We start from the raw sequence: 24,069 nt of genomic DNA, 5'->3' as shown, positions 1-24,069 counted from the left end.
CATCCTATGGACTGAATGATAGGTACCCATTCTAGAGCTTTCTCTGACAGGTCCTGTATGGTTAAGTACTAAGAAAGTATACTAGATTCCCAGTTCATTTGTGATTCCCAACCTGGCTAGGGGTTGACTTCTTTCTCTCTCCCCCTCTCTTTCCCTCCCTTTTTTCCATGTCTCCTTCTCTTCCTTCCTTCCTGTCTTCCTCCCTCCCTGCCTTCTTCCCTCCCTCCACCTCTCTCTCCCTTCCCACTTCCCTCCCTTCTTCCCTTTCTCCCTCTTTCCTTCCCTCCCTCCTTCCATGTGGCTTTCTTTCACATGTCCCATGCTAGTCTCAAATTTACTATGTAGTTTTCTCTTTCCAAGTAGTGGATTACAAGGTGTAAGCTCTTTTGCCCAATGAGGGTGGGGTTTTAAACCCCCCCCCTTTCAAGGCATTGTCTTCCCATTGTATGATTTTTCTGGGAAGAAATGTAGTCCCTGTTGTCCCAGGAGAATTGAATTCTCTGTCTGCTTTCACAATGTGAGGTGCCAGTATCTAGATTGCCTGTCATTAAAATACTCTGCCATCCTCCATGTGGATAATGAGAGGGCCACTGTACTCACAGAGAAGGCTTGACAAGCCTGTTGAATGACAGAAGGGAACTGGCATGCAAATTTCACAAGAACTTACCCAGAAGATAGGCCTGCCCAGGCCCCAAGTGACAGATGAGTAATGTGAAATAACTGTGGCTTGTGAGAATGGATGGCTATCTGAATGTTTAACTATTTTTGGTTTAACAGATTCTATCAGGTCAACATAATAGAAGAGGGTATAGCTGCAAAAAAGTACCTTTTTTTTTTTTATGTATGATTGAACAAGGTCTAACTAAGCCCTTATCTAAAAATCTAATCCACAGGAATGAAGTAGAGTCTTACAGGTACATGGAACATCTGTAAGAACGTATGAAAATGTGAAATACAGAATGCCAAAACCAGACGTTCTGAGCACTGACACGGATCACATCACTCGCTTGACTTCTTGGGACAAGCCACAACCAAATGCAGTGTGTTCAGCATTTCCAAGGCTCTCTGAGCCCCCTGTAGATGTGTGTGTGTGTGCGTGTAAGAGAGGGGGGGAGGGGGAAGGGAGAGAAAGAGAGGGAATAGGGAGAGAGAGAGAGAGAGAGAGGGAGAGGGAGAGGGAGAGAACTGTGTCTGTGAGTACAGGTATCCATGCACCTGCATGTAGAACATTAGGTGTCCTGTTCTATCAATCTGTACCTTAATTCCTTGAGACAGAGTCTCTCACTGAACCGAAACCTCATTGCTTTTGCTAGCCTGGCAGGCCAGTGAACATCAGCGATTCAGCTGTCTCTGCCTGCTGTGGCACTAGCGTTACAGGTATCTGCCATGTTTCCCTGTTCTGCCACGTGCTCTGGGCATTGAAGTTCAGGTCCCTAGGCTTGTGTAGTCAGTGCTGTTATTCACTGTATCATCTCTCCAGACTCTGAAGAATTCCTCTTGATCAAATTTTACTAACATCCTATGAGATATATGCAAAGATTATAACACCTGTAAGAACCCTAAACCATAAATTACCATACCAGAATGTCAGATAAAGGACACTCAGCTGCATGCCTGCACCAGTGACTGGCAGGCTAAGACACGGCTGAAATGAGGACAGAGGAGGAGGGACAAAGTCTCCATGGTGTGTCTTTCTACAGGGTGATTTAAAAACTTGTAAAAGTATTATCTATTTGAAGAATCAAAACACTCCATACCATTAAAAAGCAAAACAAAGCAAAAACAAAAACAAAAACAAAAGAAAAGCAAAAATTAATGAGTGTAAACTAGCGCATGTCTCCAAGTTGCACTGTGATTCCACACACCACCACTGACTTCAACTGAGAAACGTTTCTATCACATGCAAGGCTGGAACAAACAATTACAAGAGCTGGAGACCATAAATGCAGAACAATTATTCCCTGGATCTTGGATGTGGGTTCTTTTTTCCTTCTGATGAAGGAAATGGCAAGCACACTATTTTGACAGCTCATTCTACAAGAACAAGACACTCATCAGGCGTGTTTCACAAATCTTGGCAAATGAAGTTGCTTCTGTTTTCTTCTTCCCATCACTCAGTACTGATGGGTCATTTCTTATGAATGGGACCGAAGAAATAGATTCCCAGTTGACATATTACTTTTGTAAGGGTGTGGTGTGGGAGGGATGAAGTGATTGGTGGTAAAAAAAAAAATGTTTCAGGAAAATGTGAGAAGCATGAGGCCAGTCTTGTTACTCGGGAAACACTAAGATACTAGGAAGATGTGCCTGTTCCCTTATTTCTGGTCCAGGAGGAATTTTTGCAGCGTGAGTGTCATCATAAGCCAAGTTCTTTCCTGATTTTGCCTGGGAGACCTTCATTTTTTCAAATTAATGTATTAATTATTACTATTTTAAGTATGTAGAGCTTCAGTGAATCCTGAAGGAATCCAGGCAGAGGAAGACGCTGTCACTCTGAGAAATGTCCCTGTGTACTAAGGGTCATGTCACCAGTCCTTTATGCTTCATTATTAGGATGCCAGGAATAAAACCCAAGCTGGTGTTTCCAGGCAAAGACCTTGTTCCTCATTATGAACAACCCTAGTGACCTCCCACCAGACTCAGCAGAGATATCTGAAAAACAGCAGGAGGAAAGACACTCTCTCCTCTGCTTTGCCTGTAAGGTCAGCAACTAAAATCAGACAAAGGCCAGGAGAAAAAGGTGCCAAGGAGAAAGAAAGACCCCATCTACTGTATCTGTCACAGGCCGGGGCCTCCTGATGGTGGGCACCCAAGGGGCTTCTCTTTGGGCATTAGAATGGTCCACTCTGGATCTATCACCATATGTGGGCCATAGAGGACAGCACTGAAGGGGAAGATGCGACCACAGGTCAAAAGAACCCCAGACTCTGCAACTCTCCCTCCTGTGTTCTGTCTCCAGATGTCAAATCCTGCCACACTGGTTCAAACATCTAAATACTTTTATTGTTGATATTTTAAAAAATTATTATTATTGTTATTATTATGTACCCAAGATTCACGCAAGTTAGGAAAGCACCTTCTTACTGATCCACATCCCCAGTGTTCCCCATATACGCAGGCATGTCCTTCCAGGCTTGCCCACCAGGCAATGGCTGCTCAATCTCAGGGCAGCAGTCTTCCCTGGGATCAATGCTCACCCACTCCTTCTATCCAGTCTCACACAAAGCTAATTTCTACCCTAGGGAGTATAGCATCACAAAGACACTAAGTGTTCTACCTAGCCACTTCCTTATATTTAAATATATTTCTAGTTACCCTCCTTTTGATATTGGGGTTTAAAAATAAAGCTTTTCCTTATTGGAAAAGCAATGCGTGATCACATGGAGTCAATTCCAAAATATATAGAATGTCTGGAAGAATTTAGCAAACACTATTGTCTTAATTCCCACTCAGAGGTCGTCATCTGTGGATGGGAGCACCTGCTGATATATTCCTCCAACTCTCTCTCTCTCTCTGTGTGTGTGTGTGTGTGTGTGTGTGTGTGTGTGTGTGTGTATATATGTATGTATGTATGTATGTATGTATGTATGTATGTTGGTATGCACACATGTATGTGCACATATAGGTCAACACTGACTACCTGTGTCAATCACTCTCAACTTTACTTACGGTTGTGAGACAGGGTCTCTCACTGCACCTTATGCACAGCAACTTGGCTCCTCAAAGATTCTTCCACCTCTGCCCTCTCTTCCCTAGCCCTGGAATTGTGGGTCCACACTGCCATGCTCCTCTGTTTACATGGGTTCTTGGATAGTGAACTCAGATCCTCAAGCTTGCATGACACAAGTACATTACTGACTCCACTATCTCCTCAGGGCCCCTATCTTTTCCTTTTCAGATTATTTATTTTGTGAGATTATAACATAATTACATCATTTCCGTTCTATCTCCTTCCTCTAAGCCCTCCCCAAAGCCACTCCTTGCTCTCTTTCAAATTTATGGCCTCTTTTTCATTACTTGTTTTCACATATATTTATAAAATTAACTTTTACTTATTCACATGCGTGTTTCTTAAAACTATATTTTGATCATATTTTTCCCTTCCCCAACTCCTTCCAGAAGCCTCCTGATTGCTTACCTACTCAACTTTCTGTTCTTTTTCTCTCTCTTTCAAACAACTCTCCCTCCCCCCCCAAAAAAAAAAACTCCACAAAAATGAGAATCAGGACAAAGCAATGAGACAAAAACGCCATGTATCTTTTACCATTTTTCTTTTCCCTTACTGGAAGATTCTTCTTCCATGGTCTATGGTTTTCTGATGTGTTTTCACTGAACTGTAAAGCTGGACTGAGTTTTGCTTTTTGATACTTTCTCGTACAAGCTTCTAGATAAAACCATGGTAGATTTTTATGGCAAACACAGGCCCTGGATCTAATTCATCTTTGCCTAGCACAGATGCCTAGCACAGGGCCTGAGATGTAGTAGGTGTCACAACTGGGTCAAACTCTAGCAGGGCTTTATTGGAGTGTTCCATAGGTCTCTCTAACAAGCCATTACTTGGATAAGCACAGATTGTTAAATTGGTGTTGGGGATCTGTCCATGCTATAGGAGAGGCTTTGTTCAACTCATGTCTGTGGGATCACAGAGGGAAATATACACAGAAGAAAGAGTGGCTGAGGTGTGAGGGTGGCTGTTGCTGTGGACTGTGGCTACATAGAAAATAAGGAAGGACAAGCCACATCCTGGCTGTTCGATACCCATTGGCTATCTTCCAGCATTCTCGCAGAGGCCCAAATCTAGAATCACATGCAAAACCTCCAAGCTAAATGCATGATTTAATATGGCTTGGCCATGAGAAATTCGTCCTTAGGGTATGCATGCATGATTAGCATCCATCAGCAGTTTGGGCTGTACAGGCTGACAGGGCACTTCCAACACTGTCTGGCTTGTAAGGCAGAGAGGGCATTAGCTCAGAGGATGGAGATCTCAGAACATGCCTTGTCCTTTCTAGGGCTGTAGTGTTCCCTTCTAGGGCTGTAGTGTCCCCAGGGACACCTGGCTATATCTGAGGACATCTGTGATTGTTAGATAAAGTTGAAGGCTGTGTGGATAAAGCTCATGAATGTGGCTAAACATCCTATGGTACACAGGACAGCTCTAAACATCCTATGGTACACAGGACAGCTCTAAACATCCTATGGTACACAGGACAGCTCTAAACATACTATGGTACATAGGACAGTTCCTAAAGAGAAAGAATCGTCTACCTTAAAACACCCTCAAGGTCAAGGTGTAGAAACAGTCTATTACCACAGTGGCTTCCAATCCTGTTCACATACTAAGAACACTTGAAAGGCTTAAAAAGATCACAGAAAAATTCCTTAAAAATAAGAAAGGAAGAATCTCTGAGTAAGGCTCAGACCCTTCATTGTGGAAGTCCTCAGGGATTCTAAAATGTAGCTATATTGAGGCCTGCAAGGTGGAATCACCAGTTCCCAGCAAGCCCCCAGATAGAATCCTTCTTGCTGAGAATGCACTGGATGCCTTGCTCTAACAGCACTTGGTAAATATTGTGTGGCCTGGATGGTGGTAGATCAGCCATCTGTCATTTACACCTTACAAACTGCTGTGCTTGGCTTGTGTTGACTTTTAACCTATTGGTGACTAATAAAAGCTGTTTTTCTCTTGAGTCAATTATTCAGTCCATCAGATGGACATAACTTCCGGCATAATACACACATGCTTTCTGCTTGAATAATTACTTCTGAAAGTGAAAGGTATGCAAACAATCTGAGCAATATATTCACACCAAAGAAGGCTGATAAAATTAACTCCAGCTTTTTGTCATCTGCCCCCCCCCACCACCACCACAGGCAACGACAGGGTTTAGAAACATAACAGCGAATGTGGGCCAGGAACTTCAACTGTTATCACTTGAGAAATGAAAGAAGAAAATTAAAACAAACAAAAAACCCCAACTAAGACAGTAAAGAAAGTAAAGATAGGGACATCTGATACTTACTGTGTTTCATTAGCATCTCAATGATCTGATTGGTTGACTTGTTTGCATCTAATGCAGATCTGAGGTAGACTTTTCATAGGTCCTGATTATGTATATGTATATGATATATATCTATTTATCTCTGTCTGTCTGTCTGTCTCTCTCTCTCTCTCTATATATATATATATAGAGAGAGAGAGAGACTAAGAGAGGCAGAGGGAGACCTGAAGAGGATAAGAATGTACCTTGAAATTAAAACCATCTGGTCTACCTGCTTGCCAACTGCTGTCCAGGAGTGTTATCCTGTGTAGTCACCTGATGGAGGTTGCATGGGATCACCCAGGGACACTTAGGAAGTCTGAGGCTTTACCTGGAGCTCTAGCTGGCTCTGTGGGGGCAAAGGTCTACAATATAGCCTCATCTCTGTCTCTGGTGAGGGATAGAGCTGCCTAAGTAAATGAGACATTGGAAGAGATGGGCTGACTCTTGCCAGGAGAGAACAGGAGAGGTGGAATTGGAAGGACATGAACATTGTTTTGAAATAGTGCTGAGGTAGTCAACAGCTCTGTAGGAGCAGGGAATGGGTAAAGAGAGCCCTAGTGGGTAGACAAGACAGGACTCACATACACAGGGAGACTATTCTATATAAAAGGAATGGCACATGCAAATCTCCAGGAGAGCTTTGCTGTTGGGACAGTTTCACTTAACAAGTGGTTGGTTAGGAGACTGGGATGAGAGAGATTGAGGCTGGACAGGCAGCTACGGCAGACGTGAAGGCTCAACATATTACATGCAGGTAGTGTGCATGAAGGATGACAGTTTCATGTAGAAAAACGGGGAGCATGCTGAAAGAGAGTGGCAGAGTGCAAAGAAAGATTCTGGGTTTGGGTCAGAGAGTCTCAGAATTCTAACACCCTCTACGGTGTGATCTTTATGAGCTGACACAAGAGTCCTATGGAAGAGTGCACGCAGAGATACAGACAGGGCAGAAGAGCCCAGGAGACTCACGGGAAAGGGCTGTGTCCACTTAAAGTCAGAGAAAGAAGTCTCGGAAAATGGGAGAGGGAAGGGGGCCCTTCATGTGGACAAGAGTACCTAGGGACCAGAAGGAAACAAAGCTAAAAAGAGGGAAAGGGGATGGGAGGGGGAAGGGAATCCTATACTAGGAATGTAAGCCTTTGTTTGACATTCCTTCAAAATACTGCTGCAGAGAGTCTAAAGACTCAAATTGCCTTTGGCTCTTTTTGGATGTTATCCCAAGGTTTCTTTTGACTCCAGGCCAAGCTCTCACAGGCCAGAAATGAAGCAGAGAGGACCCATTACCTGGCCTGACACAGTATCTCAGCCTGGAGTTCTTGTAAAGTCTGCAGCAGAAGTTGTTGTTGTTGTTTCATTTGTTTGTTGTTGTTGTTGGAGGATTTTTTTTTTTTGGCTTAACTACTACAAGGGTCCTGTTTATTATAAACAGGACTCTTATCTCCAAGACTTTCCTATGGCAGCTGGAAGTAGCCAGGGCCACCTAGCTGATTGCCTCAGAGGGAAAAGAGTAGGACCCCATGACTACCCCAGTAGGCAAGGTGCGGCTCTGAGTTAGAATGGAGAGCAGGTGTCCAGGGAATGAACATCATGTCCCAACATCAGTCCTAGCCTTCTCTCTTAGAGTGAGATCCTCTAGCTCTTCAGCTCCAGCAGCTGCAAGTGAACAAATGGTCTTGGAGGGACTGCGACTCAACAGACCTCCTATCTGTGCAAGAGCAGAGAAAATGCAGATGCTGCAGGTTTGGGTCAGTGCCCCTAGAGCAAAGGCCTCTTGGGTCTCAGGACATGGCTTCATCACAGGACAATGGCTGAAACGGACTGTTTAACAGAACTCTCTGGATATTAAAATGTCAATGAAGTTGTCCTTATGAGAAATAATAGCTTGTGTTTTTATTTGAACCAGTCTCCAGGTCCCAACCCCCTTTTAATATTTACTTCTCCTCACATAAAGAAATTGCTTTATCATCTAGTTTATGAAATCGGGTCCTCCCAGCCCCCAATCTGCGGTGATTTATTTCCTTTATAGAAAATGTTAATAACTGGCCAGGAATCTAAATCTTAAAAGCAAGCAAAAATGAAATCTTTGAAAATGAAAACAAATGATTCATTTTTTTCCTTTCAGGGAATTGCTGCTCTTTAAGATGCAGGAGGCAGGACCAGGAGGAAATAAATGACTGAATTACTTCCCTGGAAACAGCCCCCATGGCTGTCATCTTTTCCTTCCCATCTGTGCATTGTTTGAGAAATTATGGAGTACGTCTGGGGCAGTAGTATCCCTAGTTGAAGAAACCCAAAGATCAAAGACAGACACTTCCAGAAGATTGCTACCATGAAAGAGACAAATACATCCAGGAAGGAACAGGTACCCGAAGACTCAAAGTCAAGAACTCCGAGGGGAGGAATAAGGGATCATTTAAGAGTAGTGGGCATCGGGGATAGTGTATTGAGGGGTCAATAAGAGTTGTCCAACTGAAGAGAGAAGTGCAGGAAGAAAACTGCAGAGAGAAGACTGAACAGCCACTTAGAGAAGAAGGCTGGAGATGAGAGTTGAGGATGGACATGGACCAGGCTTAGCACCCTACAGGAGGGCATGTGAGCTGGTCATCTGTAGTGTCAGAGAAATCCTTCTGGCTGTAGTGTGGGTGACAGTAGAGGAGGGTTGTCCTAGAAGGCTAGCACAGGTCTAAACAGGAGAAGGACAGCCTGCACAGCCACAATGGCAGTGTGACACAAAGAAAAGGTGCAGAGGTGTCTTGCAAGCTGGGAGAAACCAGGCTGCACCAGGGGTCACTTGGCACCAGATGTTCACACAGAGAACGGGAAGATGGCAAACTGGTGGCCATATTAAAAATTCATGTTGAGGAGGAGAAAAACAAAACAAAAACAAACTAAAAAAATACTCTGGGAAGAAAGAAGTGGGTGAGAGACACTTAATTGGGAAGAAAGAGGCAAAGGGACCTGGGAAGGGATGATGCTGAGCTATAGTCAGCCTCTGGCTTTAACCCAGCCTTTCCAATTCTAAAGAATTCCAAGGTAGGCAGCTCACTGCTATACACAGCCTTACTCCCTGCCACCTTTTGTGAGTATCTCATGCCACAGCCACCTTCCCGGCTGCATATGCATAGTCCCCTTTGATTTTTACTTTCAGTTGCTCCATCAAGTGTCTTAGAGGCCCACTTGACTCAGCAAAGGCCTAAGGAACTGCCTTGTTCTGACGTCTTCCTGATGGATCAGGGCAAACGAATGGCGGCAGCAAGGCAAAAACCAAACCAAAACAAAATGGTATTGCCCACTCTGGCTCTTGACAGGCCCGAGAGCAGCTCTGGCTGCCTGGAGCCTGCCCTCTCCCCTGCATCCCAAGGTTTTCAATTACCGTGCTATTGCATCCAGCGAAGCAGGCTGACAGGTAGGTGATGCCATCGGCCCCGCACACTGGCGTGAAGGAATCCGTCTGGCATTCACAGTTGTTGTTGCACGGAGAGTAGGGGTCAAGAGCCGAGCCACGTGCTGAGCTGGAAAAGAAGGGTCAAGGGGACTCATTAGAAGCTGGGCTAACACTGGTGACAACCCTGCCGTGATGGGCTTCGTGGTGCCCTTGTTCAGTGTGCTTACCTAGCTCGACTCTTCCATTCCCTCCATCTTATTCCTGGCTGACCTGCAAATGCCTGTCCAGGGCCCCTGCTGAAAGCCCAGTCTGTAGCCTTTGAAACAGTACTGGGTTGGGTAGCTGGCTATATGGCATCTGGGCACCTCCCAAGGCAAGGAGGAAGGTTCTTGTTGCCTCTTGTGACCATGCGCCCTTTGAGCAGAAGGCAGCTGGGGCTCAGCTTAGGGTCATTCATTTCCCCTTACCTGCAACTATTCCTGTGCTGCTGGACACCCCATCCCTTCTGTTTGCTTCTTCCTTTCCTGCATACAGGATGCCCAGCCTGGCTATATGCCTCTGATTGCTTCAATATCCAGAGACATATAGTGAATGCTAGGGTGCTTTGTGCTTGCCTCTTGCATTACAAAGATGCAGCTACCAAGAGCGCACAAACTGGGAGGAGACACATGGGGGAGCCCAGTCTGCAGCCCCAGAAGAAGGAAGTGACCAGCCCCCTCATTTCCGGCTCTGTCCTACGGCTCAGAGTACTTCCTGATAACGCAGGTAACATGGGGACATCTGGTTGCTTTCGTCATGCTCTGTTGCAGGAATTCTACGTTATTATTTTGCTTGTCCTCAGTACAACCACACAAACATTATCAAAGGGGAAATCAAGGCTGAGCCAGGCGACTCCTTTGTCCAGACGAATGTAGTGCCTGAGAGTTGAGGAGGGGCTCGAGCTGGGCAGTGTGACCGTCGGCCTTGAACTTTACTTATTTATTTATTTTTCTCCTTTACAGCATGATGTCATGGCAGTAGGAGGGACCCTGTGTGCATGTCTAATCACCGCAGTCTACTGCTTGCAAGTTGAGCAGTCCTCCGTGAGGTCTGCTGTTCACAGCCAAGTTCAAGTTGGAGGGTACTCTGTGTGGGAGGAGCTGGGGGCTGCCTGGAGGGTGGAGAGCCGTGAAAGGGGTCTGGCTCACGCTCAATAGATGGCGGAGGAGCCCAGTTCTGCATCATTTCCAGGCTTCCTTGCAGCCCAGTGGTCTGCCTGGAAGAGGAGTCTGGCTGTGTAACCTGCAGAGCAGCCATGATGCAGCATGTTCTGGGCTACACTCTTCAGCTCAGGGTAGTCTCAGAGTCCCGTAAGGAAAGGAGACAGTGGACATAGAGATAATATAGTCCTCTAATCTATTTGAACAGCAATCAGTATAGAGACTCTGTTCCATAGTCCCAGGATAATAACCAGGGCATAAGACAAGAGATCCCGGAGCAACAGGCTGGTTCCTGCTCCTCCTGCCTTCCCTCCCAACTTGTTTTTATCCCTCTCTTTCCCTATCACTTAAACACGCTCACCATGGGCCTGACCTGGTAATGACCATGGGAGCTGGATCGGAGCTTCTGACTCATGAAGGGATTATTGAAATTGATCCTGTCTTTTATTTTGAGCAGAATTTTGAAATAGGGTTTATTTTTATTCTCATCATTTTTATTCACATCATTCCTGAAGTCAAATGTCAGAAAGAGCAAGCGGACTGGAGAATGAATGACTGCTCTGTACTCTGGGTTGTCTTGCTGAGGAGGAGAACAGCTCAACATCCAGAGGATAGGCTGAGTCTTCCAACAGCAAATAAGAAGCTAAGGCCTCTGGGTTCCTCTGCTCTGAATCACTAGAGACCAAGTTGGCTCTATTATCCTGTGGTGGAGAGCCCAGGTAGACCTGGGCAGGGCTGAGATTTCTCTATGAACCCACAGTGAAGGTGGCCCAGGGTTGCCTGGGCAGAGTCAAGTTAAAACTTTAGGTACTTACTTGTTTCCATAGGGAACAGTGACCCCAGCCACAGGGCCTGTGTCACAGCCCAGGAAGAGGAAGGAGACATAGCAGGCTGTGGACACCAGGTTGACCAGCATGGCCATCCGAATGGCCCCCAGAGCAGACAGGCTCAGCTTCTTCACCAAAAGGCCACCCAGAAAGATGCCCAGGCAGGCACAGGGGATCGCCGTCATCCCTGAGGAAGCAGAGCAGTGGAGTGTGAATAGCAGAAGAGGGGGCTGGTGGATATCAGTGGGCCCTGTGTCTTCATGGGACTCTAAAGTCTTCATGGAGGGTCTTATTTCTGTTCCCAGAGAACTCTCAGATAACAAAGGGAGACAGTTATTGTGAGCCAAAGTGTACACAGCTGGCATACCACACTAAGTGCCATCTAAGAGGATGCATGTACACAGCTAATGTGAGGCCAACCAAGAGATGAATCCAGAAAGCAGGGGACCGCAGGGTGAAATCCAGGAGATTAAATACTAGGGAGTGATATGGTCTTCGCATTAGGATTTCTTTCTTTGCCTCCCCCACCCCTTCCTTTTGGGTGTTATGTTGTAGACCAGGCTAGCCTGAAATACTTGGCAATCCTTCTACTTCAGCTATCCAAGTATTAAGATTCAAGGCATATCCCGTGTGTGTGTGTGTGTGTGTGTGTGTGTGTATTGTGTGTGAATGTTTGTATATATGTGCACATATATGTGCCTGCATTATGTAGAAGCCAGAGGATATCCTTGGGTGACATTTCTCAGGCACCTATATTTGAGACACCACCTATCCTTGGCTTTTTGTTTGTTTGTTTGTTTGTTTTCTTTGGGTTCTGGCTGTGGAATTCAGGTCTTTAAGCACCCTGATACTTGACTATCTCTGTGCATTTCCGAAGTGGCCTGTCAGGGGACTTAAGAGTTATTGGTGGAGGAGATGGTTCAATAGTTAAAGAAACAAGCATGGTGGCTGGAGTCCAGGTCCCCAGACCCCACAGGAATGCCACCGGTGGCCCACCTGTAACCTCAGCACTCAGGAGGCAGAGATGGGATCCTGGGGACAAGCCATTTAGATAGACTAGTAAAAACTGGCAAAGCTCCAAACTCAGCAAGAGACTCTGCCTCAAAGATGAAGTGCTGAGTAACTGAGGAGGACATGGACATCAACATGATGCTTACACACATGTGACCACACACGTCAGCGGCAGACACACACTTATACATATGAACACACATGGATTCACCCCCTATTCACACACTTGAAAACATATACAAATTTAGACGTGTGAACACACATACATGCATGCAACACAGACACACTTGCAGACGTCTACAAACTTACACGCACATGCGTGCACACATACACCATAACACACACACACACACACACACACACACACACAGACTGAGAATTTTCCTTTTCTCACGAGGCAAGAAAGTTCCTTGATAAGCTCCAGGATGGTTTAACCCAAAGGTCGAAGGGCTCGCAAATTTGTGGAGGACACCGTTTAGCCAAGTCTAGTATGGCTCAGGAAGCAGTGTCAATCAAATCACTACGTTCCGCAGCCCTTGGTGAATAATTGGTGAGTATACAATCTCTCTCTTATACACAGAGCTATTTTCAAGGCGGCAGGTCTGAAGCCTGTTCCTAGGATTCCCAAAGACCCAGGGCATTGTCGGAGAACCAAAAGACCCTGCTGTTCCAATCTCCTGTTTGCTGTGGCTCTGTTTTGATTCATTTCATCTACTGCCCGTCTTTAAATAACTGAGTGTCATTTATCTGTCCTGTAGATTATGCATGGCTAATTTTCCAGTCTACACAGCCTCCTCCCTGCCAATCAACCGACCCCCAGGTCAACCGACTACATCAACCAGCTGGTAAGTGCTGAGGGAATGCAAATTAAATTTTCATATTAGGGTAAGAAAATATAATCAGAAAGGCTTAGCTCGCCAAGACACTACCCTGGCCATGCTTAAAACAGACCAGGACCCGTGTGTCACTGGCTGCTTCAGACATCTGGGCTTAGTTTTCCAGCCTTTAGTATGAATATGGAGATCATGACCTTGTTCTGTGTGCTTCCATCCTCAGCCCAATATCATTGGCCATCCCAACACCCCCTTTCCTACTTTCTCTCCCTAGATGAGTCTAGGTGCCCAGGGTGCCACAGCTTTTGCATATGCATTGGTTCTATTCCTAGGATACTCTTGTCCATTTTTCCTTGGCTTGTCTTCCCCCTTTCCAAGAGGCTTCATCAGTGCCCACTCCTCTGGTGACATGGGAAGGGGACTTAAGATCAGGAGAGATGGATCAGTGGATAAAACACAAATGAGAGGTCCAGGGTTGAGATCTCAGAAGCCAGGTAAACCTGGGCAGGTGGTGGCTCAACTATAATCACACACTTGGGAGGAAGAGACAGGGATGCCCATGATAGGCTATCCAGCTAAACTTGAGGAGCTCGGGGCTCAGTCATAGTCTCCTGTTATCCCCCATCAGGATTCCTGTTTCCATGGCTCTCCTTGCCATCCAAAGCTGCCGTGTTTATTTTTACCCATCCTGTTTCTTGCTCTCATCCTCTATCAGCATGAAGTTTCCAGAAGGAGGGAGTACCCTTCAGGTCCCATTCAGCCCAGGCCAATCCCCAGGGCCTAATATAGCACTGGAGGGCATTCAGCTACCCCTTTGAGAATGAATGAATCTGTAAGCACATGGGATCTGTTCTTATCTGAATAAGCCTTGGTGGCAACATGCTCACTCCCAGAGAGCACCCTGTGCTTTGTTTCATTTTCTAGTTGAGACAGTGGGGGTGTCACCTGGTGATGATGGTAACCATGGCAACAACAGGATTTCAGCACCTTTTCTCCCAGTCACTATTAGCTTTCCTCTCTTCTCTTCCCTCATGTGTGTACATGTCCTTAACACCCGTGGCTATTGTCAGGACTTCCCAGGACCAAAACTTCGTCCTCATTAGATTAACTTATGCAGACTAAGCCTTTTTAATCTGTACTCATAAATCAATGTCATCAGCTCCTGGACTGTCTACACTGCTCTTCTCTGAACTCTGACCCATCTGCTGAAGACTTTGTGGGTGGCCTGTAGCCTTGAATGCATAGATTGGGATAAGTGCATGCACACCATCTTCTGAGAGTTCAGGAGCTATTCTGAGAGCATCTCCCTATATCAGCCTCCCCTAGTGTAGCCTGCCAGCTTCTCCTGCAGTGTGCTCTTCCCAGTACACATTGACTGGATCCACACTACCGGGTAGACACAGGGACAGGGAATGCCTGATGCAATCCTGCTTGGAGGATATGAGGAAGCCCCACCCCTTTTTCTTTCTACCTTGTTAAGCACTCCAACATGCAGGAATCACTGGGAAACAGACACTAGGCAGTAGAACTGTTTTTCTGACCTTCTGTCCCGCAGACTATTGATTTGTCTGTCGATAGAAAACTTAGGCATTTCTTCTAAAATAGAACTTAGTCCTGGAGATGCAACTGTGCAAAAACAATCAAAATGGAAGAAGCATTGGCAGAGAAGCCAGGAGTTAAGAGATAAACCCTGGGGTGCTGGAGGTCTAACCCCCAGATTCTTGAGACAACAAAAACTATAGCTTATATTACAGGGGCAGATGGTTTTCTCCTCTGTCCTGCAGGCATTGAAAAGCTGATTGCATTTACTAAGACTTACCAAAAAGTGGATGGTAAGAATGATTAGTCAGGGGTGGGGGAAGCCTGCATTCCCCAGCAGTTTCTAGGGAGAGAAAACTGTGGTATGTTGCCATGATGATCAGGGTTTAAATTCTTTTTAAACTATTATGTTCTATCCTGTGAAACACACAAAGACCACGTTGGTGAACTTTCCAATTTGGAAAATTGGGTGTGGTGACACCTCCATAACCAGCACTCAGGTCAAGCTTAGACCAATTCCAGATACTTTGGGGCTTGGGAGTGCTTGATCCTTGGCACTTTCATAAGAGCCAGGAATAAGAGCACACATCTGGAATCCCAGCTCTGAGTTGTAGGGAGACAGGCTGAGGCCAGCAGCACACTGGCCAGCTGGTTCAGTGTGAAAAAGACTTTGCATCAAAAACTAAGATGAAGAGGGACTGAAGAAGACACCTGCTGTTGACCCCTGGCCTCCACATGAGCATGTGTGAATGTGGACCTGTATACACATGTACATAACACACGTGCACACACACTGCACATGTCTACACATGAATGCATACATAAATACACGCATGTACACACACATGTGCACTTGCAGCCACCTAGGAGGCTCCAGGGTACCCCTCTGTAGTTGTAACCTTCAAGGACCACTGTGGTTCTGGCTTCTTTTACTTTAATTGGCAATTCATCCTTTTTTTTTTTGTCCCATAAATACATTCTCTTTGTGTGTGACATCTTTCAACTCATATATATTCCTATGGAAGCCTGTGTGAGACTTCGTCCTTTCCCTAGCTGCATGGTATAGAATGAACAGTCTATAGTTTATTTACCCATTCTGCTGTAGACAGACATTTGGGTTAGTTCCAGTTTGAGATAATTATGCATAGAGCTGCTCTGAATGTTGTTATATATGTATATGTAAATGAGTGGACCTAAACACTCGATTCTGTTGGATAAGTGCCCAGAAGCAGAACTGATGGATCATAGCACAGGCATATGCTGAGCTTTAATGGGTGCTGCAAAAACTGCCCGAAGCAGAGGCTCCTCTGTGCATTCCCACTGCAGTGTGGGTTCCAGTTGTTCCTCACCCTTCCCAGCACTCAGCACTCTCATCTGCTCAGTGCATCACAGCGCCCCCTTTAGGTTTCAATGTGCATGTCCCTCATCACCCATGCTGGTTAGCGTCCTTTGCTTTTATGGCCACTTCCTGAATGTATGCCTATGTACCATATGTATGCCTGATGCCCACAGGCCAGAAGAGAGCGCTGAATCCCCTCAACATTGACTTATTGGCAGCTGTGAGCTACCATGTAGGTACTGGGAATTTAACCTAGGACCTCGCAAAGAGCAGCCAGCGCTCTTAACCATGGAGCCATCTTTCCAGCCCCTTCATCTTACTTTTTGAGATGCAGTAGCTCACTGAATCCAAGCATTTGCCAGTTGTTTAGACTGGCTACCTAGTGAACTCTGGGGATCTGTCAGTCTCTCCTTCCCTCAGTCGTGAGGTTATGGATATGCCCTGCCTCCCCAGGCTTTTAAGTAGGTGCTGGGCACCCAAGATCACATATGCATACACAGGCATCAGGGGCTTTGCCAATCAAACTAATTTTTTTAAGATTTATGATTTTGGCCGGGCGGTGGTGGCACATGCCTTTAATCCCAGCACTTGGGAGGCAGAGGCAGGCGGATTTCTGAGTTCGAGGCCAGCCTGGTCTACAGAGTGAGTTCCAGGACAGCCAGGGCTACACAGAGAAACCTTGTCTCGAAAAACAAACAAACAAACAAACAAAAAAGATTTATGATTTTGAGTTTAGGTATGCATGCTTTGCCTGAATGTATATGCATGCACCACCCTGTGTATTCCAGACATCTGCAGGTCAGAAGAGGGTGCAGGATCCCTTAGAACTAGAGCTATGGATGGCTATGAGCCACTATGTGGGCATCAAATCCAGGTCCTCTGCAAGAACCACTCGTGCTATTAATTGCAGGGCTGTCTCTCCAGCCCCACCTCAGGAGATGTTAAAGGGTAAGATAAGAAAACCCTCCTATTCTTCCCCTTTGACAAAGAAGATGAAGTCTAGGGGTGGGAGCCCTCTCTGTCACCTGGCCATATGTTGCACTCAGCAGCCTTAATCACACAGCCCTCCTCTGCCCTTTCAGAGGGATAGCTGAGTTCTCTATCAAGGGCTGTCCACTCAGATTCCCTTTCTTCTGCAATTCCCTTCTATTTCACTGCTTAGACATCTACTTTCATCTTCAGTGTTCTAACATTCTATACCTATGAACCATGATCCCGTCTTCAGCCCTCAACGGAGGGCAGGACATCATCAATTATGTATCATTCCTAGCAAGTTTACAGCAGAAGTCATCACTGCAGACTCTTCCATCCTCCTCAACTGCTTCGTTCTCACTATTCCTAGTCAAGTTCTGAGATGATCAACTCAACTAATGCACCCTGTTGGTCATTCGAAGAGTGAAGAATCAATTCATCCCACATGAAAAGCAGTAAGACACACTCTGTGAGCATACTGTCCATCCCACCTCAGCAATGCTGCTTCTTGTGAGGGCAGGTTAGTTTTCTTAGCTCAACTTCAAATGATTAGAAGAAGTAGACGCCTGGTGAGAAGAACTGTAAAGCCTGGCTTCAGATTGGGGACAATTCTGTGATCCATTAGTTATGCCTGCCACGGGCAAGGTCATCAGCATGGGCATGCCTTCTTAACTTTATTTTTAAAAATATTATTGCATATGTATGTATGGGGGAGTGATCTGGTATATTTTGAGATCAAAGGACAGCTTTGTGGAGCTGGCTGCCTTCTTCCATCTTCATGTGAGTTCCTGGGATCAAGGTAAGGTATGACACTCATGCAGCAAGCTGTACCCACTGAACAATCTCTCCAGCACATGGATCTATCTTCCAAGCTCTGTATTTGTGTGGGTTTTATGCTGCTAAGAGCATTCTCATTGTCTAATAAAAATCTGTTTATCTTTTAAGATGGACTTCCATTGCTCTCTTCCATCATATATGCTTTGAAATGTCTCATTCATGTTAGGCAAGTGACTTCCTGGCCTCTTGCAATGCCTCCTACATATACATTATATACCTTTCTTCTTTCTTATAATGTGGTCTTTTTTTTTTTTTATTTTAGTAGTATTACTCTGCCTGTGTGCATCCCATGTGTTTAGAGGATAACCTTTAGAGTTGGTTCTCTCTTCCAGCCCTGGGTTCTGGGTATTGAATGTGGGTTGTCAGCCTGTAGCAACAGATGCTCTTCCTGCTGAGCCATCTCACTGGCCCTATAGAATGTTTTTAATAGTTGTAAAAATATCACTCTGAAGTTCCTTGTGTAGAAAGGATACACATATACCATGGCTATTGACTTAGCATAGTCCTGCACATTTTTTTGAGCAGCAGAAGGGCAATGAGAGCCACTCACCGAGCAGCTGGTTGGCAGAGGAAGTTGTGAGGTTAAACTGCTGTTCCAGGTACTTGCCCAGGAAGGCAGCGAAGCCGGCCACCACAGCAATCTCCATGCAAGCAGCCAGGACAATACAGGTGAACACAGGGTTTGAGAGCAGGTGCTTGGTGACCTTGGGGATCACTGTGAGGAAGAACAGAAAGCAAGGTCAAGGTCATGCATGTTGAGTGCCTACTTTAAGACCTCCTTAAACCCCTCCTTGATGCATTCTGGAGCATTTCTTTAACAACACCTCACTGAGCATCCTTGGGGAGCTCAGTCCAGAATCTACACTCTGTAGGTCATTTGTAACGGAAAACTCTGGCTTCTAAACCACAACAGAAATCCCACAAATTAAGCCATTTTCTACCAAAACAGGCTGTTCTATCTCGCTTCTATGCCATAACTTCAGGGGTTCAAGTCAAAGATCTTTTAAGCAATTACAGGAACTTTTCATCCCTCACTCTATTCCAAAAGGAAATCATTTTGGGATTTTGATTTCCAAAGTGGCAACTGTAATATATATATTATGCATTTTGTACATGGAAATATTTAGGCCCACCGTTTGATCAACATTTAGAATTATGTTCTGTATGTATACTGAAAGAATATGTTTGATGTCATTGGTATCAAGAAGGAGAGGAGGTTCTTGTCCTTTACAAAATAGGTATGAGCAAATCAAGTCCTTCCCTCCACTCCCTGGTCAGCTGTCACTTGCAGAGCTGGAGCATCCCAAGGGGTCTGGGTTATCAACCTTGATTCAATCATACCCCACATAGTAAGTAGTGGGATCAGCTTAGATTTTTATAAGGAGTCTGGGATTTCTCAAACTTTTACCACACAGGTTCCCTCCCTCCCAGGAGGTCTTTCTTCATTATTCAACCATCCTGGAAAAGGCTCCCAGACAGCCACAGGCTCTTAAGGATCCAGGAGAGTTGGCTTTTGACACTCTGAAGCTTATGAACCATGTGACATCTTGTCAGGGCTCGACAGTGTGTGGAGGTTGCACGCTCTCATCTTGCTTATTGGGTTCTATTTTCCTTACAGTATGGTTTCATAAGCCACAGACACTTCCTCTTACACTGACGCTTTTAAAAATTGGAGATTTGGTACTTTGAAAATAAAGACAATGCTTAGGAGTCTAGATATTAGAATCCTCGCCAAGTGGTCCTCAACTAGCTCTCCTCAGTTATGCTGTGGTGATATATCCTGGATGGTTCTAGAACAGACCTGTCTCATCAGGATTGACACCTTTACTTGATTTAGTGTGTGTGTGTGTCTGTGTGTGTGTCTGTGTGTGTGGTATGCAGGTTTATGTATGTCAAAGCATGTGTATGGGGACAGCCTTGGGTGTCAGTCTTTGCCTTTTATTTTGAGACAGTCATCTCCTCACTGTTTCCCTACGACATACAGCAGGCTAGTTGGCCTGCAGAGCTGCTGAGAATCCTGTCTCTACTTCCCATCTCCATGAAGTTAGACACCTGTCCTGTTCATCCAGATTTTATGGACATTCTGGGGATTGAAACTCAGGTTCCTATAATTACATGGCAAATAATTTTACCCACTGAACCATCTCCTCAGTCCTTCCACCTTTACTTAGTTTGGTGCGTCTGCTGGCCACCAAAATCTATATATGCTCACATCTATCATATTGAACAGTACGCTACTTGTCTGTAACTCACACCCATGTACCTTCGTCATCTCTAAGCTACTTACATCAAGAACAAGGCAAATGCTACCCAAGTAGTTGCTAGAGCGCACTGTGTAAGGAGATCATGACAAGAGAGAGATGTGTACTTCTTCAGTATAGATGCAGTTTTCTGTGGATTGTGTTTCAGTCAGCGGTGCGTTAGGTCTGTGGATGTAGATCTCACACAGATGGAAGCCAGTGGTATTTACAAAATAATTAACCGAATATAGCTGATTCACCGAGTGCCGTGGCTTAAGACAAGTAAACTGATTTCAATTAATTTGAAGACAAGTCTTATGTAGATCACAAATCATTTTCTATAAATAGTAAAGATGGAAGTGAAATTCGGGTTACTGCAAACACTGTCCAAGTGGTGTGTTTGTGATTAGACATGGGGCTGGCTGGGAATCTGGCTCAGTTGGGAGAGTGGCTTGCCTAGCATGCACAAAGCCTTGTCTCTAAGTCTGCCCAAAATAGGTGTGGCACATGCTGGTTATCCTAGACCCTGGGAGGCAGCAGCAGGAGAATCAGGAGTTTAAAATTATCCTCAGCTATATAATGTATTTGGGGGCCAGTCTGAGATACACAAGATCCTATCTCAAAAAGGGGGAACCTTATTTTACTAGACTCATATTACTGACGAAAACAAGGAACAGTGACAGGGTGTACTTGTTTCTCTCTGTGCACATGGAAAAGATCAGACACAGAGATTAAGTATTAGAAAAACCCACTAAGTGCCTATGGCCACATAAAATAAACAGGTGGGCTGAGAACCTAACCCTGCACTCCAAGGTGATGAATTAGCCAGCTGTCCTAAAGAAGAGAGCTAAATTACACAGGCACAATTGCATCTCCTAGGAGACAAAACCTCCAAATGGCCCATCTAATTAGAATAAAATAATAATAGGAGACACATAAGTTTTTAATAACGCTAACAGACAAGCTCCATGCATCAAAATGACAGAACAATAGGCCGGGGACTGGCAGCTATACAAAACTTAAAATTTATCATCCCTGGGAAAGATATCAAGTTTCCAAAGTGAAACTCTCCCGAGAGGAGGAGGATTTAAGGGTTTAGTTACAGCACTGGACTGGACCAGAGGACTGGAAGCTCAGGATTACTGTGAACAGAGCCATGGATCTGATGTCCAAGGGGATTTAGACAATAACCAGAGATGGTGGCCTTGGCTGCTTGACACGTGTTTCTGAAGCTTTGGAAAGGCAGCTTTAGGGTTAACTGAAAGCACACACACACAAAATTAAAGCCAAAACTTTAGAAAGGGTATGAACAAAGGTGGCAAACGAACAGCTTCAGGGCCTCGCACTTCATGTCAGTACACTGTGCTTAGAGCTTCCTGGTCTTTACGGGCACACCGTTTGTATACTTTACCGGCCTTTTAAACATTTATGGCAATCTGACTTTTTAGAAGTATCGTTTCAAATAAATGCCTAGGAGTGTTTGCTTTTAAGATCTGTGTTTAAATGTTAAGAAACTTTCCTTTGTTAAATCCATATTGTTTTTAAGTGTAGTACAAATACTCAGAGAACTGTTGACTCTGCAGTGTTTAAAAATGTAGCTTAACAAATACAGAAAATGAACACAACAGACATACACAGAGAGTGCTCTGGTCTTCACAGCCAAAGGTGTCTTGGATGTGAAGAATCCATCATGGTCAATCATCGTTGATGAGCCAAGGCAAAGTTGAGACAGCGTGTGTGCCAAGCATGGGGCTATTCTTTACCCACTACAAGGTTCTGGTAGGTTATAGCCACACACTACAGAGAGAACAGTATGGACCACACCATGTCATCACAGGACCTACTGGGACCGGGTGAGCGTGACCAGGAAAACCCTGGCTGCTGTTGTGTAGTGGCAGACACAACTACTTAGTCAACGATGTTCTTTTGGAATGATGGCATCTAAATTCTGGAAGCCCAGGGCAGGGTTGGGACAATCCAGGTAGCATGCTCTCACTGTGTATTTCATGTCCTCAGTTAGAATGGAGTCTCTGCCGAGTGTGACTCCAGAAGGATGAAAAGCTTTGTGCTCTCCCTGGATCACATCACCTGGAGCCTCCGACAGCCAAGTTTATCTGCCTCCAGATTGACACTGATGAGGATCTGGGTCAACTGCCACATCTCTTTAGACCTCTCAGTAGCACCATAACTCTTCATCATAGTCTTCATGATCTGTTTCGGGGGGTGGGAAGGGCCCTCATTTCATGAAGGCGACTTCAGTTAATAGAACATTTCTGCACTCCTGCAAGCTTTTAATTATTCTGGAGTTCATTCCATTCTGCAGGAAGGGCTCTTTGTTAAGACAGGAGTCTTCCTGCTTGTCTTAATGCCTAATGACTAATTTCTCCTTGAATTAGATGTTAAAAATCATTAAGTTCAAGAATCGTTGGACTGAAGAAAGGACTGGGACACCTTATTTGCATGACCCTTTCCTCTTTGCAGCCAACCCGATTGGCTTCCAGAAATGACAGCTTCCTCCCACATTCTTCCTCCCACCCACAATTTTACTGCAATAACTTGTAGCTATCAAAAGCTGACTCCACTTTTACAGGTTCAGCCCACCTTCAATACCCCTGCTTGGAAATGAGGCCTTAATTAGCTTGACTGTAAGGCTGTCTTAGTGCTTCAAGTAGATTGTGAAACCATAAAATCCAACCTTTCAAGGAAGGAGTAGTCCAGACAAACAGAGACTGGTGAAATACGGCTGTTACAGGCCACGGAACATCTGTATCCCCCACTAGCCATTTAATCCTCTTTACTGATTTAGCCTTAGTACTGGAGCTGGGTGGAAGGGGGTTGAGTCGTTCAGTTCTATCAACAGGGGTAGGGGGACCTTTTCAGCTCTCTCTAGGAACTCACTGCTGTCACCAGTAGGATGGTACAAGACTGGAAAATGCACAGGGGAGCTGGCTCCATGGAAAGCAGCCTGCAAATTGTGAACCCTCAGAAGACATTCCTGTGGGGCAGAGGATTGCTGTTCACTGTGGGAGGGGAAAGGTAGATTTGGGGACTATTGTCATCAGAACATCGTCTATGTGCCAAATGCCACCCTGAGGGTTCACTATCAACTCACAGACTCATAACTCAACCCTCACAAAAAAACAAGATCTTGGAACCATTGAAATCCTCCATCGGGCTGGAGAGATGGCTCAGTGGTTAAGAGCACTGACTGCACTTCCAGACGTCCTGAGTTCAAATCCCAGCAACCACATGGTGGCTCACAACCATCTGTATTGAGATCTGATGCCCTCTTCTGGTGTGTCTGAAGACAGCTACAGTATATTCATATATAATAAATAAATAAATCTTAAAAAAAAAGAAATCCTCCATCTACAAGTGACGAAACAGACGCAGAGAGTGCTCCTGCAATGAGAGAGTTATAGCAGGAACTCCAGCTGCAGCAAAAGCTGTCACAGCGTGCGCGTGTGACAAGCGTGCTGCTCTTTCCTGGATTCTGTGAGCTACTGTTTCTATTGTGAAGATTACAAAGGCAGGCTGGACCTGCCAATCAGAAAAACAGCTTCACTTTCACAGACAAACAATAATGAAAATTCCCTTTGAACCTGGGCATCCTAGCTACTCTTCTATTGCTATGTTAAGATACCATGGCTAAGACAACTAATAGGAGAAAAAGTTTATTTGGGGCTTACGATTTCAGAGAGTTGAGTCTACGACCATTACAGAAGAGGCCATGTGGAATGTAGACAGGAAGGCACAGTACTGGGACAGTAGCAGAGAGCTCACATCTTGAGACACAACCGAGAGAGAGAGAGAGAGAGAGAGAGAGAGAGAGAGAGAGAGAGAGAG

At 45.2% G+C, this 24,069-nt stretch overlaps 1 protein-coding gene across 2 annotated transcripts in view; it reads right to left on the bottom strand.

Moving 5' to 3' along the window:
- The window catches only part of Slco3a1 (solute carrier organic anion transporter family member 3A1), a 280,546-nt gene that overhangs the window by 33,802 nt on the left and 222,675 nt on the right, over positions 1–24,069 (bottom strand). For both annotated transcript variants that reach the window (XM_028776717.1, XM_028776716.1), the window contains exons 5-7: positions 18,534–18,698; positions 11,441–11,639; positions 9,415–9,553 (exon numbers count right to left, since the gene is read on the bottom strand). In XM_028776717.1, the coding sequence (XP_028632550.1) occupies positions 9,415–9,553; positions 11,441–11,639; positions 18,534–18,698 (503 nt within the window). The remainder of the gene's footprint in view (positions 1–9,414; positions 9,554–11,440; positions 11,640–18,533; positions 18,699–24,069) is intronic.

This window comes from Grammomys surdaster, unplaced genomic scaffold, assembly GCF_004785775.1.
Source record: "Grammomys surdaster isolate TR1022 unplaced genomic scaffold, NIH_TR_1.0 271, whole genome shotgun sequence".
NCBI classification, from domain to species: domain Eukaryota; kingdom Metazoa; phylum Chordata; class Mammalia; order Rodentia; family Muridae; genus Grammomys; species Grammomys surdaster.
This window is presented reverse-complemented; position numbering and strand designations above follow the sequence as displayed.